Source organism: Anguilla anguilla, chromosome 1 (assembly GCF_013347855.1).
Source record: "Anguilla anguilla isolate fAngAng1 chromosome 1, fAngAng1.pri, whole genome shotgun sequence".
NCBI lineage: Eukaryota > Metazoa > Chordata > Actinopteri > Anguilliformes > Anguillidae > Anguilla > Anguilla anguilla.
This window is the reverse complement of record NC_049201.1, coordinates 73,433,700-73,454,788: the sequence shown is the minus strand read 5'-3', so window position 1 is coordinate 73,454,788 and position 21,089 is coordinate 73,433,700. Positions and strand designations below refer to the sequence as shown.

Here is a 21,089-nt window from a genome sequence, read left to right as displayed (position 1 = left end):
TTGATTTAACACTGAACATTTTACTGTGTACATAAATAAATAAATAAATAAATAAATAAATAAATAAATAAATAAATAAATAAATAAATATTTCGTCACATTCCTACCATTGTTCAATTGCTCATTTGAACTGTAGCTCAGGTTTGGAAGCTTTTGCAAACGCACAAGGAAGACTGCGAAAGCATAGCCTACAATTCTATAACGCAAGCAGTGTAAGGTGGGCGAGTAATGTAGAATGGGGGCCGCGAACCGGGAGGCAACTTCAGCGTTGCTCAAGCAGCTTACATTAGTTAACTCCATCCAGACGAAATGCCTAAATAACCGACTGCATAACTGAACAAACAGCGCTTTCATATCAAATTGTCAAATTGAAATAAACAAAACATTCCTCGCACCTATGTTATGTGTTCATTTATTCATACGTGGAAAGCATTCATAACGCTACCAGAATAGTACAATGCGGCAGCGATGTCTGGGTTCATTTAAAACGCAAACGCATTATTGATGCGCAGCACCGAATGTCTCGACACGCCCTCTATATAACCTAACCTGGTGGAAACAGTGCAGACCACGAAACTGCCACGAGACCAAAAGCAATGGAAAGTAAGTATAAAAAGTTTTTACTCATTGTACATAAGGGTTATTTTGAATTCCGTTGATGTTAAAGTTGTTGGTGAAAAATGATCAAGTTTGTTATCACCATTTGCAAAAACTACAGAAACTATCCGAAATAATTTTCAATGCGAGCTCAGATGAATAATAACCGAATAATAACGTTTTAAAAAATTAAGAAGAATAAATGTTTTAACTAATGTGTGTGGACTGTCAATCTATCTAGCTATCTATAATTGCTTCAATTTCTACATGATGAATCCAAAATGTATAATATATATATGTGTTATAATGTTATTTAAGGGCATTTTATTTAATGCCCTTAAATAAAATCTGAGAATCTGAACTTTAATCATATGTGAATTGTTTGATTGATTACAAATGTAAAACTGTGGGATACAGAGCCAAATCAATAAAAAATGTCTTTGTCCCAATCATTATGGTCATCACTGTGTGTGTGTGTGTGTGTGTGTGTGTGTGTGTGTGTGTATGTGTGCATGTGTGTGTGTGGTTATTTATCATGTAAAATTTGCATGTCCAATATAATTATGCAGACATTGTTCAGTAGCTTATGGCAGCTGTATTATTGCAACGGAAAGTTGTTAGACATGTAAGATTAAGCTTTAGGTTCCAGCAGCATAATTATTGCATTACTATGTGACACACAGAAGGGTTAGCAATAATGTGATGGGACAGACAGAATGATAATCCCATTTAAACTGTGTGTAATTGTAGTCCACAGACATGCAGAACACCTGAAGTTTTTGTTTGTAGTGCTGATGGTGATTATGTCCAGCCTCGTAAGTATCGAATGCACTCGGACCAATTTATTGATAAAACTACACTTTAGCACAATTTCATTTTTTGATAAAAAGGTAGTGAGCACACGGCGAATAAAGCAATTAAGAAAACTGGCTGGAAAATAAATGATAGGATTTCACGAAACAACAAAGTCCTGAGAGCCACCACCAAATAGACAGGCAAACGGCTCCATATCAATGGCTGGGAGGAGTAAATGCTATAGCTCAACTGTAGCTTTCATTTGCCACGAGGGAAAACAGATCAATGGAATGTGTAGCCCAACAGCCCAAAAAAGTCAGGAGGGTGAAAGTGGGTTCACTCCACCTGTAGACAACCCATTCCATTGTTCATTCAGATTTGATGATTTACATCAAGGCTTTTTACATGAACACAAAGTAGCCTACTGCTTCATGTGCCTTTGCGCCTTCCCCGTTTTCTTTTAACCTTATATCCCTTTTGAATGTGTACATACTTTCATTAGTTCGCTTGGTTTACTATGATTATTATTACTACTACCACTTATTTATTTATTTATTTATTTATTTATTTATTTATTTATTTATTTATTTATTACTGTTCTGGACACTTTTTGTACACCAAGCTCAGACCTCCTACAGTTTTTAGATTATTTAGACATATATAAAAACGTTAAGCTTTTTGGTTGCTTTAAGTTGCTTGTATTCGACTTTTTGGTGTCTTTTATAACTTTTGAGATTATTGTTTTATCCCCCATTTGAATGGAATGTTCCTCTTATAGGAAACTATGGAAACTTGCTTTCTGAAACAAAAACTTGACAGAATTACCAACAGGAACTGAGGAGAGTAATACTTGGGCGGGGCTTGACAAAGGGTCATTGGGCCTCAGAATTCTGATGTGACACAGAGCAAAACCATTACCCATATATGGATTTCCAGATCAAAGGGTAATTTCTCAATGGAGAAAATAAATGGGAGTTTCACATAACCGTCCCTGTCACAGTCTGTGATTTAAACTGTCGTTTAAAACTTTGATGTTTTTATCCGCATACTTTTTTCTCATAAAAGACACTGGATTCACTGAATTCTGATGCCACTTTCCAACCGATATAATTATTTTGCTAACAGCAAGCTAACACTGCTACAAATGTTATTTACCTCACAGCTAGCCTGGCAGCTTTTCAAGCTGGTCAAAGCTACCATTAGCCAGACAACAAATTTAAAGAAAGTACTCAAATAGCATAAGGAAATTACTAACAAGAACAGCAACAATAACAACAATAGATATATTTACAGCGATATATACAACTGCACAAAATAAAAAAATATACATAAGCTATTACACTTACGGGTCACAACAAATGGCTTAGCCATGTGAATGGTTGCTGGAAATACATCCATGAGTGTGATGTCATAACTGTGTGATGAGCCGTTAGCAATTTGTTTTTGTTTTTATTTACACAGAATTTTTTAGGTTAAACAAATTGGTGAAAACCATTATTTTTCATGTACAATTAAACATCTAAATGTCAAAAAATATTTTGAAGAAATTATGAAAACGGTATTAATTTCTCCCATAGGCAGTCTAATTTTTGGATCCAGAAGTCTCAAAAATGCTAACGAACTAGAAAGGAATGACGATATGACTTCTGAGGCCCATTGCCTTGCATTTTACAAACAGCACCTTAACGCACCTCTCTGATTGGCTGTTATGAATACCTGGCAACTGCCTAGTAATAACCTAGCAACCAGCTAGAAAGACCATACCAATGACTAGAGGAACACCTTAGCAGCCACCGAGTAGGACCCTGTCAACCACCTAGTAACACCTTAGTAAATACCTAGTAAAACCATAGCAACCGCTTAGTACACATGTAAGATTTTGGAAACCACTTAGTCCACCCTAGCAACCACCTAGTAAGACCCGAGAAATCACTTAGTGAAACCCTAGCAACCACCTTTTAGTACACTAGTAACCACTTAGTATACCTTAGCAACAACCTAGAAAAGACCTAGGCAACCACATAGTAAGACCCTGGCAGCTACCTAGTCCACCCTAATAACCACCTAGTAAGACCCTAGCAGCATGTAGTATGCCTTCGCATCCACCAATTAAGACCCTAGAAGCCTTATTCCCCCCTAGGAACCACTGAACAAGGCTATACCAACCACATATTATACCTTAGTAACCACCTATTAAGACCCTGGCAACCACTTCAGATGCCTAAAGACCCACCCAGTAACATCCTGTCAATCCTAGTAACTACAAAGTAAGACTCTAGCAACTAGTTAGTTTATCTTAGCATCAATGCAGTAGACCCTGGCACCCACCTAGTACCACACTAGCAACCACCTATTAAGACATTTGCAACCACCTAGTAAGACTCTAACAATCACCTAGTAACAACTTGTCAACCATGTAGTCCATCCAAGTGAGACCATAACAACTACTTTGTGTACTTTAGCAACAGTCAGGTAAGACCCTGTCAACCACTTAGTAACATCCAAGCAACCACCTAGTAAGACCTAAGCAATCACCTAGTAACACCTTAGCAAGCATATAGCAGTCATGTAGTAACACCCTATAACTCACCTAGCAACCACCTCTAACATCAAAGTAGCAACCTAGACAGACTGTAGCAACCACCGAGTAAGACCAAAGCAATAACCTTGCAACCATCTACAGTAGAAACACCCTTGCAACCACTTATTAAGCCCCCTAGCAACTACCTATTAACACCTTAGCAATCACTTAGTAACACCCTAGCAACCACCCAATAGCACTCTAGGTCCCACGTAGTAAGACCCTAGCAGCCATGTAGTATACATTTGCAACCACCTAGCAATGCACTAGCAATACCTTAATGCACCATAGATACTACATACTATTGCTATCATAGCACAGCTAGCAATTCATACTCTTTAACCTTAGTGAATAAACTCACATTAGTTGTAGAATAATTGTTTAGTGAGAATTATTTCCCAATTTGCTCCTGAGGCATGCCTGCTAATTCAGTGTTTATTTCCACGAAGAAAAGAATTTTCAAGGAAAGTGTCTCAATTGAATATATTGACCATAAATGTGACTAAAGTGCTTCATAATCATGACAATAATTTGTTGAAAATATTACAACAAATAAGCTGCAAGCTCACATCATGGTAGAATCATTGATAAGCTGTTCAGTGATATTACACATTATGACACAGGCTTATATGACATCAGGAAACCCCTGGTGTGTGATAATGTGCAGATGACAGTGACTATTGTTCCACCACACATTTATTAAAGGAAATGAGTGCAAAATAAGGCTCAGCAAGTCCCCTCAGATCTTAATCTAAACAATCCTGGGACCTACCTAAGCAGCTTACAAGAGTCAGACTCAAAGTTAAGGACAACTTTTGATTGAATCCTGGCTTTAGATTTTGGGGAAGGTGCTTCTGGCCTAGTATGTTTTCCTCATTACAGTGGGTACAAACATTCTTGTATCTTGAAATAGCTCCAGAGAAGAGTGAAATAATGTGTATAACACTATTTTCTCATGTCTCCATTTGATTTCCACCCATCACTTTTGTCTTACTAATAGGGCATACAGTTTTGGATGAAGAATGATAGGCAGTCAAACACATTGCTCCTATCTCCTGCCTCACACCACAACCACACAAATTCTGATGACTTGCACGTCCCTCTCATGACCAAGCCCATGGCTGATATTGGTATCGCCCCACAAGAGTGGCACCAGATCCAAGACATGATCCGCTGGCCTGGTCCAGACAAACAAATTAAAGACCTGTCTGCAAGCACGGATCCATCCAGCTCATATTTTTACATTCCTGGGCAGCGGAAGAGCTACCAGGTAGGGGAAGAACTGTGTGTCACAGTGGTGGCCAGAGATTTCCACCAGAATCTGAAGCCATATGGAGGTGACTTCTTCCAGGCCAAGCTTTACTCAACAAAACTAAAGGTATTCTGTGTTTATTCAATGCTGGCTATGTGGTTACAGTATTATCTAACTTTTGTGTCAGTCTTCTTTGTGTATTCCTTTTTCCATCTGTACCTTTGATGTTGTATAACCTACTATGAAAACATTTCATATATATAAGGCAGGCAAACACCTTCACTGAATGTCAAGCATTTTTGTTGAATGATGTCTTCTGCTGTTTATTTGTTGGTCCAGGCTAGTGTGTTTGGGGAGGTGACAGACTTACACAATGGGTCCTACTCACTGCGCTTCCTACTGCCATGGCCTGGGGAGGCTTGGGTAGCTGTACGTCTGATCCACTCCAGCGAGGCTGTGCAGGTCCTGAAGCACAGCCGGAAATATCACTCAGACCGCGTCTATTTCAGAGGTGTATTCATGGGGACAGATGCCAAAGGGACAAAGTTTATAGAGGCGATGGAGTGCAATCCAAAGTGGGATGGGGCTGGTCTGGAACGTATGCGAAAGGGAAACTGCTGCTGTGAGTATCCGGACCCAGGAACAGGGGAGGTGTGGCTGTGCAAGAAGCCCAAATCTCTGCCCTGTGATGCCCTGGTCAACCATCAGATGGGGGGCTACAGAAACATCCTCCGGCCTGACGAAGAAAAATTCCTGGCCACGTGAGAAAAAGTGGGGGTTTGAGGGTGGGGATACAATATTAAATAGTTAAAACAAGAAGGTAGAATTTGGGTGATTAATTGTGACTATTGTAAATATTGTGAATATTTATGAATAATTGGGAATTTTTCACTCTCTCATAAATTTGATGTCATTCCACAGGAAATATACTGATAGATGGATCAAAGGGAAGAACAGAAAAATTATGATTCTTCCCTCCAATACAACTGTTGGTCTGTATGGGTTCTTATAGATTCATCTTCCGATACTGCTGTGTGTAAATTTACACACATTGAGCTAGACTAGCTTACTTCAGACTTTGAGGTGTATTCTTCCATGTATCTGTTTCAGGTGCATCTGTAAAATGCAGACCTGGGCTGCAAATCCCCGTTCCAGCTGGATTCTACATGAAGGATGTGTGGACCTCACTGGTCTGTGCCACAGGTCATTTTAATGCTCCCAAAATAACCCAGTGCTTGAAGGACAGAGAGCTTTTCATGATGGGAGACTCCACCATGAGACAGTGGTACCATTATATGGGAAATTCTGTGCCCAGTAAGTCATCCTTTTTCTTGCTTTTTTGTAGGATAAAAATGTATGTTGGTTAACACCGATTATTCTTAATTAATATTTTGATGTTGTAAATGGATCATACAGTCATATGCGTCTAAGCCATTTATATGAATATCATTCGTTTTTATGGCTTCAACAGCTTGACAGAATACTCAAATCTGAATGGTCTAAAGGTGTGCATTAATTTTCAATAACGGGACAGCTTGGGCCTTTTAACAGTTCTAAAGTCAATGCGCTACAAAATCCAACATTCTAAAGCAGTTAAACAGCAACATTCTTCTTTTGTGTTTGAATTTCCGCCGTAAATTAAAGTGGCTCGATTACCTCTATGCTACAAATTCTGTTGAGATCATTACATCGCACGCGCCAGATCCAGAATTGAATTCCCTTTTTTAGGCTGACTGACATACGTTGCCAAAAAAGGTCATTTATAATACCTAAAAACTTCCTCACTATTTCCATGTCCTTTCATCAATTCCCAATTAATAGCAGGGTAATTGAAGATATCCATAATAATAGTTTCACCTTCCTGACAACCTTGTTTTATGTTTCCAAAGAGCATTGAATTCACACTACTGTCTGAAGCTGGCGGCCGGTAACACACGCCTACCGAAAGGCCCTTTTCATGTTTCCCTATGAGCTTAATCCAAATATCCTCATTAAGCATGAGCTGGTCAATTTGTGCCTATAGCTTCAACTAATTTCTTTAATTAGGAGCACAGTGATTTAGATGGCAATTCAAGTTTAAATAATTTTAACTGTAGATAAACTGGTTTAGGGCGGCATAGTGGTGCAGTGGGTATCACTGTTGCCCCGCAACAAGAAGTTCCTTGGTTGGAGTCCCAACTGGCGGGGAGAGCACGGAAACTCCTGTGTAGAGTTTCCGTGTTCTCCCCGCATCTGTGTGGGTTTCCTCCCACAGTCCAAAGACATGCAGGTTAGGTGAATTGGAGAGTCTAAATTGCCCGTAGCTATGAGTGTGTGTGTGTGCCCTGTGATGGACTGGTGAACTGTCCAGGGTGTATTCCTGCTTCTCACCCAAAGCATGCTGGGATAGGCTCCAACACACCCTGACTAGGAATAAGCAGGTGTAGATAATAGATGGATGGATGGATGGATGGGTGGACACACTGACCCAGATAAACTGGCTGTATAAACTGGTGTGTCTGCTTATGAGGCTTCATGACCTCATAATTGCTTAATTTGATTAGTCCTGTATGTTATATTTAACAGTTGATATGCCTTCATTATCCCTTGATGCAGGGGTGTCAAACGGAATCCCTAGGGGGCCGCAGTGTCTACAGGATTTTGTGGTTTCCTTCCAATTGATCAGCAGCCAATTAAGGTCTCGAGAACAAGGCAATCAATAACTTAAATGAAACATTTGTGCCAAAAACACCCCAAAAACCAGCAGACACTGTGATGAGTTATTAGGCACCAAGCTGTCTGAAATTACTTTGTCTAACTCTGATACATCCCTGATACGCTTTGATTCATATAATGGCTACAAGCTTCAACAAGCGCTCACTGTAACAAACCACAAATAGCACTAACTTTTCCACTCTCCCCAGGCATAAAATACATGGATCTCCACTCCTCTGAACAGGCAGGCCCTCTCTTGGCAGTGGATGTGACAAATAACATACTCTTGCACTGGAGGGCTCATGGCACACCACTGCGTTCCCGAACATCCCCAATAGCCAATTTGCACTACATCAGCAATGAGATTGACGGTATAGCAGGCGGTCCGCGCAAGGTCATCGTCTTCACCATCTGGGCCCACTTCACTAGTTTCCCGCTTAAATATTACATCCGCCGTGTGGCAAGGATTCGCCAAGCTGTTATCGCACTGCTGAAGCGAGCACCTGACACGATTGTCGTCATCAAGTCTGCCAACACCGGCTCCAAGGTATTGTGCAATAATAAGAGTTTGTTGGCTGAACTGAAGCCAACTGGCAGTTGGTAAGCTGAAAAGTGACAGGATGGAAAATCTCCCTTTTAACTGATCATTTTAACTTTTAACTCATTTTCATTCATTAATCTTAATTAAAAAGTGTGGCAACAATCTGAATAATTGCCAACTACTTTCTTCACATTATGTTAGGGAGATTAAAGCTATAAATTCAGTTTAGACAAAAAAGTTTTAATCATTAATGAAAAATCACTCTGTTAAGTACCGCATTAGCTTTAAACACAACCTGCAATTAAGGCTATATAACAAATCCTGCACTTTAAGCTCATTTATTTACAAAATATGCATATTGCAGATCTTTGCCATGAATAGCCTATTCTCCGAGTGTGGGTGCAGAGAATGAAGAATACATACAATGAACTCCATACCATTTGGGATAAAGACATATTTCTTTTTTATTTGGCTCTGTACTGCACAATTTTAGATGTGTAATCAAACAATTCACATGTGGTTAAAGTGCACATTAAAAACATTAAGAACAGTGTGCATCTGATTGTGTCGTCGCTTCTGCCGTCCCCCGCGATTCAGATAAGCGTATCATAACTTAATTTGTTTCTGCTGTTGCTAGTTAGCGAACATAGTTGTGTGTAATTTAGGTAGCCTAATCTTTTTAAAACTTGTCTCAACTGTTGCTAGTCAGCAAGCTTAGTTGGGCGTTAGCTGAGAATATCTGTAGTTGACTTGCTGTTGTTAGTTAGTTAAAGGCGTTAGTGAAACTGTGTGTGGGGATTGGTGTTTAACTGCCCCGTATTGTTGAGCTAATTTCGAGGAGCTTCACCTGGTGCTATTTAAGTGGTGTTCATCTGTGGTTCAACAGTGTGCATCTGATTGTGTCGTCGCTTCTGCCGTCCCCCGCGATTCAGATAAGCGTATCATAACTTAATTTGTTTCTGCTGTTGCTAGTTAGCGAACATAGTTGTGTGTAATTTAGGTAGCCTAATCTTTTTAAAACTTGTCTCAACTGTTGCTAGTCAGCAAGCTTAGTTGGGCGTTAGCTGAGAATATCTGTAGTTGACTTGCTGTTGTTAGTTAGTTAAAGGCGTTAGTGAAACTGTGTGTGGGGATTGGTGTTTAACTGCCCCGTATTGTTGAGCTAATTTCGAGGAGCTTCACCTGGTGCTTATCTGCTCTAATGAAGCTAATGCAAGCACGTAATTGTCACCCAGTATTTATAGCTCCAGCAGAGGCTGCCATAGGCAGCCTCGTCATCAGTTTATCATGTTTTTAAACCCCATTCCCTTGTGCGTGCTGCCTCGCCCCAAATGGTCTGTTCACCGCAGGCGTAATTTAACCAACTTGATCTACCCACCCTTATCCACACCTCAGGAATTCACTGTCACAGGTGGATTATGGAACTGCCAGTCAGCCGTCCAGAAAGCTGACTTCATTACTGCCTTTGCCAAGACGAAGTCTCTTGACTTCCTGGCTCTCACGGAAACCTGGATCACTCCCGATAACACCGCCACCCCAGCTGCACTGTCTGCGGGATACTCCTTCTCGCACACCCCCAGGGCCTCTGGCCGAGGCGGGGGTACCGGTCTACTCATTTCCTTGTCCTGGAAGTTCTGTGTCCTCCCCAGTCCTAACCCTACTTTCTCCTCCTTTGAATTTCACGCGATTACTGTTACTCATCCCTCTACATTTCACGTTATTGTTCTGTACCGCCCTCCAGGTCCACTCGGCTCATTTCTGGACGAGCTGGACACTCTCCTGAGCTCTCTCCCTGAGGATGGCACTCCTGCTATTCTACTGGGAGACTTCAACCTCCCACCAGAAACCTCCCAACTGTCCAGGGTTGCCTCACTCCTGCAGTCTTTCGCCCTATCCCTGTCCTCCTCCCCCCCCACACACAAGGCTGGTAACCAACTAGACCTTGTATTCACCAGAGGCTGCTCCATTCCCCAACTTGCAGTGACTCCCCTCCATGTCTCAGACCACTTCTTTCTTTCTTTCTCCCTCTCCTATTTACTCCCCCTCAATTCATCCAATAGCTCACCCACAGTAACTTTCAGGAGAAATCTCCCTACTCTGTCACAATCCTCCCTCGTCTCCACTGCTCTGTCCACACTTCCCCCTCCTGCGTCTTTCTCTAACCTGCCAGTTGACCTTGCCACCTCCACCCTCAACTCCTGCCTCTCTCAGTCCCTCGACTCACTTTGTCCTCTTGTCTCCAAACCAGCACGCTCCTCACCCCCCTGCCCATGGCTGACCGAGTCACTACGCTCCAGCAGAACATCACTGCGGGCTGCAGAGAGAAAGTGGAGAAAATCCCGATCCTCTGATGACCTGACTGCATACCATACCCTGCTGGCGACTTTTACATCTGCCCTCACGTCTGCAAAAGCCTCTTTTTTCCAATCCAAGATCAGCGCATGTGTCTCTAATCCACGTAAACTATTCTCCACCTTCTCTTCCCTCCTCATTCCTCCTCCACCCCCACCTCCCTCTTCCCTCTCCGCAGATGACTTTCTGGCCGCCTTTGAAGGAAAGGTGGCTACAATCCGGAACTCCTTCACCCATCCAGTGAGCCCCCCAACCCCCCAGGACAACCCCACAGACACACTGACCTCCTTTGAAATGCTGGAGGACTCCGATGTATTACAACTGATCACCTCTCATCGCGCAACCACCTGTCCACTTGACCCCATCCCATCTAAAGTTCTCCAATCTATCTCCAGCGAGCTCCTTCCCTATCTGTCTTCCATTATTAATTCCTCTCTCTCCTCTGGTCATGTTCCCTCTGTTTTTAAGACGGCTCGTGTTACCCCACTACTCAAAAAACCCACCTTAGACCCCTCCGATGTAGCAAATTATCGACCCGTATCCCTTCTACCCTTTCTGTCCAAAACCCTCGAACGAGCAGTTCTTAAACAATTAACCTCTTTTCTCCATCAGAACAACCTGCTAGACCCTCTCCAGTCTGGCTTCCGATCTGGGCACTCAACAGAGACTGCACTCCTAGCTGTGACGGAGGCACTTGCCACTGCAAGAGCCTCACGCCTTTCCTCTGTCCTGATCCTTCTTGACCTGTCTGCAGCTTTTGACACGGTCAACCATAAAATACTCCTCTCCACCTTGGCTGGGATGGGAATTGCCGGGACTGCCCTGTCTTGGTTCGCTTCCTATCTTGCAGATAGGACCTACCAGGTCACCTGGAAGGGGTCTGCCTCTGCTTCTCATCCACTTGTTACGGGAGTGCCGCAGGGATCTGTACTGGGTCCTCTGCTGTTCTCCTTATACACCAGATCTCTTGGTTCAGTCATTAATTCACATGGTTTTTCCTATCATTGTTATGCAGATGACACACAACTCTTCTTTTCTTTCCCCCCCTCGGCCACACTGGTCAATGATAAGATCTCTTCCTGCCTGGCTGACATCTCCACCTGGATGGCCAGCCACCATCTGAAGCTCAACCTCAACAAAACTGAGCTGCTCTTCTTCCCGCACAAGACCTCCTTGCTTCGTGAACTCTCAATCACGGTTGATGGCACCACAGTGACTGCCTCTCACTCTGCCAAGAGCTTGGGGGTGGTCCTGGATGACCAACTGGACCTCAAGGAGCACATCAAGGCAACATCAAGGTCCTGCAGATTCCTCCTATACAACATCAGGAGGATTCGACCATACCTGACGACGCACTCCACCCAGCTGCTCGTCCAGGCTACGGTGACCTCTCGCCTTGATTACTGCAACTCTCTCCTTGCAAACCTGCCAGCTTGTGCCATACAGCCACTACAGATGATCCAGAATGCCGCTGCCCGGCTCATCTACAACCTCCCCAAATTCTCCCACGTCACTCCTCTGCTGCGATCACTTCACTGGCTACCGGTCGCTGCCAGGATCCGATTCAAAGCCCTGACCCTTGCCTACACTGCCGCCAACAGGACAGCCCCCATCTACCTGCAGGACATGACTCAATTCTATGTGCCTGCTCGACCACTCCGCTCTGCAGCAGCAGGGCGTCTTGTAACCCCTCCCACCCGCCCAAAGGGATCACAGAGCTTCTCCACCCTAGCTCCCCAGTGGTGGAACGAACTCCCCGTCCCTCTCCGAACCTCCCCCTCACTATCCATCTTCCGCCGTGGCCTGAAGACTCATCTCTTCAGACTATACCTAGAATAACCACCACCATGCTGTGTATATATATTTAAAAAAAAAAAAATACCCTTTTTTCCTTGTCACTTGTTACATGTTGCCCCATCCCTGCACTTCTTGGTAAATTGTATTTGTCCTAATACTCTAGCTTAATCTTCTGCCTAGTTTGGCTTTGCAGATGTTAGACCAGGATAGTGTTCATTGTTCTCAGCTAGAAATAGCTGTACAAAATAAGTAATTGTACCTTACTGAACCCGTGTTCAGCAGTTGTCTACGATCATGAAAATGCACTTCTTGTACGTCGCTTTGGATAAAAGCGTCTGCCAAATGAATGTAATGTAATGTAATGTTTTTAATGCATACTAATTGAGGAGAACTTCCTATATGATGAATTTCAAAGGAAATACTCCACCCAGTCTATTTTCTGCTCAGCAACTGTGTAGCCTGTGTGATTTGCTTAGGATCTATCCATATGCCTTTGTCTTTACTATAGCTCATCAATTGTGAGTAACTACAGGTAGTGAACAAGAAATGCGAGCACAGAACAATTCCAACCCTGGGTTTTGGTGGTTACATCATGGTGTTTAAAGGCAATTTAAGGCATTTAAAGGCAAGTTTGATGTTAATATTTGCTGATTAGTTGTAAGTAATTGCCTTCATCCTCTGTTTCTGCTTCCTGCTGAGCAGGTTTTCTTTCAAGATGTGATTTCCCCCGTCCACAGATCACAAGTAATATCCCAGTGGTTTGAGCTGCATAACAGTGATGTTAAGTAAACAACATGGCCTCTTCAGTCAAAAGATCTAGATGCAAACGAGCATCCATATAGTATTCTGGGAAAAAAAACACTGTTGAAATATAATCATTCTGTCCAAAATGTGTTTGCCGAACAAAACGTAGCTCCATCATGCTTCAACCAACCGAACAAAACAGGAAAAAAGAAATGTGCACTCCCTAATATAGACTCTCAAAATGAAAATTGTATCTTACCAGCAAAACTCTAAAAGGACTAAGAGGTCTCCCTGACAAAGACATAGGGATGCCCTGTGCCCTACGACAGAGTTAGTTCTTTTGAAGGTTTCTTGGTGCGGTACATTTTTCACTAAATTTGCATTTCCATTTTTTTTTCACTACCTATGGTTGTATTTTACCTTTCAAGTGATTTTCTATTCATTATTCTATGCTTAAAATGTGTGCTGTATTCAGTGAAATTGTGAGTAGCATATTATTAATACATCTCTCCTGCTTTGACAGAATGTGTTTGGCAGTGACTGGCTTGCCTTACAGTTGGACACAATATTGAGGGCTATCTTCCAAGGAATTAATGTGGCATTCATAGATGTTTGGCAAATGACCTCCTGCCACTACAGTAAAGATGCTATCCACCACAACCCAACTGTCATTTGGAATGAGATCAACCTTTTGCTTTCATTCATCTGCCCTGTCTGAATGCCCACTTCCCTTTGACCCCACTGGTTCTGTCTCACAGTATGATGCTGTTTGTGACATCAGACTGTTCCAAGATTGAATATAGTGAGCCCTGGTTTTGGGCCCCAGCAGTTTGCACAGGCTCCCTTTAATTTAATGAACTGGTTCAGCTTCAGGTTTCTGTTGTCTGAACTTAGGAAGTAAGTATTACCTGTCCATAGGGAGCTACAAAATCTGTTGGGCTGCAGCCATTTTGAACTTTCAGTTGACTTACGTGGACACTGAAGTAAGAGAAGAGGATCAACAATATGAGGCGAACTGTGGTGGTGTTGGGGTAATTCGGGGAGGGATATCAGTCTGTGTATCCTTGAGATGGATCTATGAGAGTGGGGAAAATAATAGATGGGAAAGGACAGGTATGGGGAAGTAACAGAAATGAAACAAGTCCTTTGGAACAACTTTGGCCAACAGCAGGGAATGATGTTGGTCAACAAAGATACTTGTTCTATTTTCCATTCACACATGTATTTGTACAACCTTTGTGTTATTGATTTAGAGCATTTAAATTTATAAGGTTTAATTATTTCTTCGGAGTATATGTATGTGATTATCCATTGTTCATTATTAATAATAATAATTAATAAATTCAGTAAATTCAGTAAAAACAGTAAATTCAGTGAATTAAGACTGTTATTATTATTATAAAGGATTAGAAATAACGTAATAAAGGCTCAAGTACTGCTCTACAAAATATAATTTGAACATGTCAAGGCCCTCAGTTCTGCTTTAAAAACAAAAAAAGACTAACAGACAGAATGTTCCATCTGCTTGGGGTGTGTGCTTGCTAGAAGGGCAGCTGATTGTGCCTTTAATGATAAATGATTTTGCATAGCTACGAATAAGATAATGAAAACTTGTTTTATTTCTACTCTTTTAAAGGTCAGTGTTCTGTAAATTTCCACTGCTGATAGTCTGCCCCCTTAAGAGTGGAATTTAACTGATGTAATCATATGTGTTCAATGCATTTACCTTGTCAAAGACAATAAAGTGCTTTAATTGTCTAAGAATCATCACTCCGATCTGGTGGTTGCTTTTACATGTGAATTTGCTGCCTAAACCTACGTACTGTAGGACTACAGCAGGCTCGACAGGATATCAGTCTTGCACTGATTGGGACCAGACAACACCACGCTGCGCAGTCTAACAGGAGTTAAGGGACCTTATTCAAAAATCCCTAATTGTGGCATCGGGCTGTTCCTTGGCAGAGGGAGGTGAGTTTTTGGACTGGGTGTCCAGTGAAAGGACTAAGTTGTTGTGTCTGTTATATCGGTCTGAGAAAGATATTCCTCTGACCTTGCACATTTTGTCTGTGAAAGAGAATATCTTATCTGTAGCATTGCACCAGAGGTATCTGTGGAGACCTTGGTAAATGTCTGTTCAGTAATGGCCAGGATCTCCAGTATCTGTTTGTTTGTCAAATGTCTGTTATTGAATGTCTGTTTTTGAATATTTCTAGCTGTTATCAGTCTACAATCAAACTGCAGAACAGAGGACATGTGTTTTTAAATTTTTTCTTTAAAATTCTTAATTTTTATCCTTTTGTTAACTATATTAGTTGATGGTCCCATTAGTAAATGTCATTATCCCACCAATTCTAGAAGGGAATTAGAGGGTAAAAATCTGAATTAAATAATTAAATATAGGGGAAACACTCAATCCCTGAATCTCCACCAGAGGGCACCTGTTCGCACATTATGATCCATGAACATGTCATTATCTAAAGACATTGAATTATTATATCACCATGATCCCAACTTCCAGTTTCCTGAGGAGGGATTTTTCGATCGAGATAAAGTAGTACACCCAAGGAGGCTACTCGGGAAGTAGAATTACAGGACGTGGCAGAGGCCTTGTCATGTAGTCAGTGGCCTTGATTATGGCACTTGTCTTTATTGTAAGGAAGAAGGGCATTGCAAAGATTACTGCCCACACCGTGCGGGAGCCAGACAGACTGAGTAGGGGTGCCAAAGTGACAAATTTGACCATTTTCCCAATATCCGTTAGTTCCAATGGACCAGTCAGGTCCCCACGGAGATGTAAAAATGCAAGGGAAAACCGTTCCTACGCTTGTTGACACAGGAGCTGCAGTCTCTTGCGCAATAATGGATGAAGTACGACCACTACCACTGACAGGCAAATCTGTTCCTGCTACTGGAATAGCAGGAACACCAAGCTATCATAAAGAAACAAAACCAGTAACGTGCTCAGTAGGCCCCTCTAACAACAGAGCATCAATACTTTTTGACACATGGTGGGAAAAGAAACTTATTGGGGACAGATTTGTTATGTAAACTAAAAGCTACAATATGCTGTACACTTGACGGTATTTTTTTCTCTCTGGTCCGGAAGAAACCGTGAGTGCAGCCCAGTGCTGGGCCGACACCCCCACAGACCCCAATGGGGAAATGCACCTGTCCTCAGTTCCCCCTACTCTTCGATCCACACACCCATATGATATAGGGAATATACAAAGTAGAACACCAGTTAGAATTACAAGAATCCTTTACACCCTCCCAGAGATACTGGGCAGGTGTGTGTGTGTGTGTGTGTGTGTGTGTCGGTACCAAAGACAACCACCTCATTAGGTACAACAAGTAAAGCTTTTCTGCATATTTCCTTTTTGCTGAAGGTCAGTAGGATTTGAGGATAGGTCACAGCCTGTGATATATTAGATTCACACGATTGCTCAGCTTTCCCTGCTTGGATGGAAGCATAGCAACCAATGTTGAATAGGACAGAATAAACCATTTTATATAACCTGTAAAATAAAATGTAATTATGTCAACGCTGATAAAAGCATGTTAACCCTTCAAGCCCTACTCTTTTTAGATCACGAGATAATTAGCTCATGTTTGTTTTATGGATAGCTATCTCCTGTTAACTGTGATTCCCTTACCATGCCGCGATAAAGTGTAAAACAAAACGCAAAAAAGACACTGATACAGTCACATGAGGCCAAGCCTGCGCCAAGGCTGCTGCAAAGCCAGTTGCCTCACAACCTCCTCCACTGTCTGCACAGTTTCCCAGTTTTAGACGATTCGGTGAAACCTAACCGATGATTCGATGATTGGCGATGATTTCAAATTTAATTCAAATTGCTTGTGGAATCAACGATGTAGCCATCTGGTTGCGATGGCCACTATCCTCTTATCTTATCTTGCATCACGGTATCTTGTATTACAGTTCATCGATTTTCTGAAAGTAAGAACGGTCAAATTGACCGCTGTGGTGTTTCTACAGTTAACTACTTTTTAACTGGGCTACTGTAGCTACCTTGCAAACACCGTGTTTTAAAATTAGCTAAGCCTGATAGCTAAGCCTATAGATCGTCAGCTGACATACAAACAGTTAGAAGGTTTATCATATAAACAATAACATTTAAAAACACAGCATAATCCATTTAAAAATATGACACTCATTTTTTTGTAATTCATGGTAAAGAAAAAATGACTGAATCCAAACCAATGTGTTTGATTGATTGATTGATTTATTGAGTTATGTCGTGCATCATAAAAATGCCCAGCCTGCGTGGGCTTATAAGACACCATTATTTTCAGAAAAGCAAATCAAAGATACACACAATCCAAGAGGCACTGACATAAAATATAAATAGCAAAAACGATAATACAAGAAACAAAGTTCTCTCATTATAAAATACCATAAGGAAAATAACAAAGGACTATTCTAAGGCTTGTCTCAATGCAGGCATGACTGAGCGCACAAAGAAGGCACCCACCCACGCCCACACCAGAACTGCTTGTTTGACTGCAAGCCTAATTGCACGACCAATACACGTACACACATCGACACACACCCATTTCTGCTTGAGTACGTGTAACCCAAAACCATAGCTAGAAGGCCTCTCCTCTTTCCATAATTCAGTTCATCCTGAACTGTCACAACCTGCACGCACGCGCACACACCCACACACACACTCTCACTGTTCAGCCTGGGGGGGGGATACACCCACCAGTGACAAAAACACAGACATCTACTTTTTTATTTTACATATAACTGTGCTTGCTTTTTCTTCCAGGCCTTTGCAATAAAGCTGGCCGTCTAAAATATTTCATTTTTAACAAACCATTGTAATTTCTCACCACCATCAGTCCAGAGTAATTCAGGTTTTTGTTTTTGCAACGGCGCCCTCAGGTCATCATACAATGCACAATAAAACAAAGTGAAATTTATTTCCAACATCTATTCAATCACACATAGTGCATACCCTATTTTCTTCAGACACAGCAGTATATCTGCCGAATTCAATGGCACATGGCAGGATACCAGTTCACAGCTGAGCACACAGAGACCTCTGGCTTCTAGATAGAGAGGAGTAAATATAGGCCTCAGGACCACAGGATTGCTTCATCGGAGGAACATACGATCTAAGTTTTGGTTTAGTCCATATGCCACCTGGCCATTTCTCTCTCAGTTTAAGAAAAAGCTTATTTAACCATGTTAGCATTGCAGCAGAGCCTGTTCCTAAAGATATACACCAGATCAGCCTCCATAAAAACAGAGTACAACGCTTTTGTCCCGGAGTGGTTGTGCGCTAAATCCAAATCGGAAACCTTTTTTGTTATCGTACTCTCTGGAATATTAATAAGGCGATTCCAAAGCGGAACCACCTTCCCGTTTTGCCGGATCTCCAGTGGCTCCCATCCCACGTCTCCTTGGATTGCAACAGAGGGGGAAAATATGTGTACCCCAATGTGTATGTGTGTACCCCAAGAAACAGCAATAGCTCTTTCGGCCTTTTTGTAACCCCATACGCCAGCTGCATAGTTGAATGTGGGACAAACACAAGAATCATATAGCTGAGAGCATGTGGAATATCCAAGGTCTGCCACCAACACGTTTGCCACCTGCCCAAATGGAGTCACCCTCTCAGAGGGGCTCAGCTCCCCTGTGGCTCCCATTTAAAGTGTATAAGAGAGAACAAAACACACATACACACACACATACACACACCCAAATATGCAATATTTTCTAACTGCTCATTATCCTCTGGAAGTTTGGTGCCTGGAGCCAGAGGCCTGCATGATAGACCAGTGATTTTCATGCAGTACATACTTTAAAAAAATACACACACACACACATATATGTTTCCACCCTTCAACCTCATGAAACCCAACGAAAAAATCAGCTGAATATCTTTTTTTGAAAATCTAAATTTGAAGCCCACAAAAGACGTCCAAACAACTTGAAAGAGCTGGAGCAAATCTGGAAGAGGAATGGGTGAAAATCATGGTTGGCAGATATTTACCAAACACTTAAAAGCTCTTGTTGTGGCAAAACCTGCTTCCACTAAATATTAATGTGGGGATCTGAATCCTAGAAACATATTTCAGTTTAATTTTACTTTAAAATTTTTGCTGGCTTATGATTATCTTGTTTAAAATGATCAATTTGAGTATGTTCGTTTTGAATAAAAATATTAAATGGACAAAAATATGAATGTATCATTTTTGTAATCCTGCAAAATTTTTCACATTTCTGAATACTTTTGTAAGGAACTTTTTGTGTAACACTTTTTAAAATAAACATGATTACAGATATTTAAATGCATGTTTCAATTTGCAATTCATTTCTTTTGGCCACGATTTGGTTCAGAATGTTTAGAATATTGTTCTTTGGCTTCTCATTTTGTCTCCTAGATTACTGTCCGCACAGCAGATTTCTGTGGTATTCTGACATGAAGGGTGCCGGACATGAGCAAGCGTGTATTACCATATTTTTATCAATAATAAAAAAGAAAAATACATTGCTAAATATAGTCTTGAATTATCCTAGAGGAATGACAATAGCATACATGACAATAGTTGACATACAGTTGATGTAGAAAAAAATTGTTAGCATCCATTGCTACATGATACTCAGTTTAAATGTGATCATGCGATATTCAGTAAAAATCTACAGACTCTGGTAAAAATATGTAATTCTTTTTAATTGTTTTTCACTTTCACCGTAAATTGTAGATGATGTACGCAAAGGCACAAAAAATATGTGGAAGAATAAAGCCCTTCTGAGTACATTTTAAACTGCTGTAGGCATGCGCATGCTTTCTTATATATTCGTATTTGTATGAGGTCATTGTTCCATTAGTCTTTCCATATTCCTTTTTCTGTTGTGCATTTACAGAAAGTATGTTAGTAAGTTTTGTGTGCGTTACTAATATCACCCTTTCATGAACCACTCCCTGCAAATTCTGTTGATTGTTAATAGTGCCCTGACACATGAAAATGCCTTAGTGGTTCTGGCGTTTGACCAATGAATCATACAGTATCTGACTTGCTTTGATCTATACTCGGAAAAACACATTTTAGACGCTCAAGCCCTACTCATGCACTTACACAACTTTATCATAAGGCTTAGGATTATGAACGGTTGGTTTATTTCATTGTGATATTATAATTCTGTGAGTAATATCGCGTAAAGTTACTTTAGAATTGAAAGAATTGAGGAAATATTGGGTAGCATTGCTTTGGAATACATCTTATTTAATTTCGGTGAGGCAAGATAGCCTATATTGTTTGTAGTACCCGAACTTGGCGTCATTTGGATATCAATACTTTTAATGGCAGGCCTGGATTTTGGCAGTCTGAATGAATGAGTTATAGACGGTGTATGTCTTGTATGTGTGAGTAACTTGGCATTTTTGTACATTGAAAACGTGTTTTTTATGAGATAGCATTTACTCCTCCCAGCCATTGATATGGAGCCGTTTGCCTGTCTATTCGGTGGTGGCTCTCAGGACTTTGTTGTTTCTTGAAATCCTATCATTTATTTTCCAGCCAGTTTTCTTAATTTCTTCATTCGCCGTGTGCTCACTACCTTTTTATCAAAAAATGAAATTGTGCTAAAGTGTAGTTTTATCAATAAATTGGTCTGAGTGCATTCCATACTTACCAGGCTGGACATAACCACCATCAGCACTACAAACAAAAACTTCAGGTGTTCTGCATGTCTGTGGACTACA

General features: G+C 41.3%; 1 protein-coding gene across 1 annotated transcript; it reads left to right on the top strand.

Annotated features, from left to right (window-relative positions):
* The first annotated feature begins 525 nt into the window (after positions 1-525).
* LOC118224875 (NXPE family member 3-like) lies at positions 526-14,582 on the top strand. Its single transcript, XM_035412695.1, has 8 exons — positions 526-603; positions 1,348-1,412; positions 4,974-5,351; positions 5,565-5,986; positions 6,147-6,217; positions 6,336-6,539; positions 8,129-8,466; positions 13,877-14,582. The coding sequence occupies exons 1-8, from the start codon at positions 597-599 to the stop codon at positions 14,069-14,071; spliced, it is 1,680 nt and encodes a 559-aa protein (XP_035268586.1). The 5' UTR covers positions 526-596; the 3' UTR covers positions 14,072-14,582.
* Positions 14,583-21,089: the final 6,507 nt, after the last annotated feature.

What these genes read in the sequence shown, in the direction of transcription:
- LOC118224875 (XM_035412695.1), top strand. An exon ending in TGGTGATTATGTCCAGCCTC is followed by an intron (nt 1,413 to 4,973) that starts GTAAGTATCGAA and finishes TCTTACTAATAG; the next exon opens with GGCATACAGTTTTGGATGAA. An exon ending in TCCCTCCAATACAACTGTTG is followed by an intron (nt 6,218 to 6,335) that starts GTCTGTATGGGT and finishes TATCTGTTTCAG; the next exon opens with GTGCATCTGTAAAATGCAGA.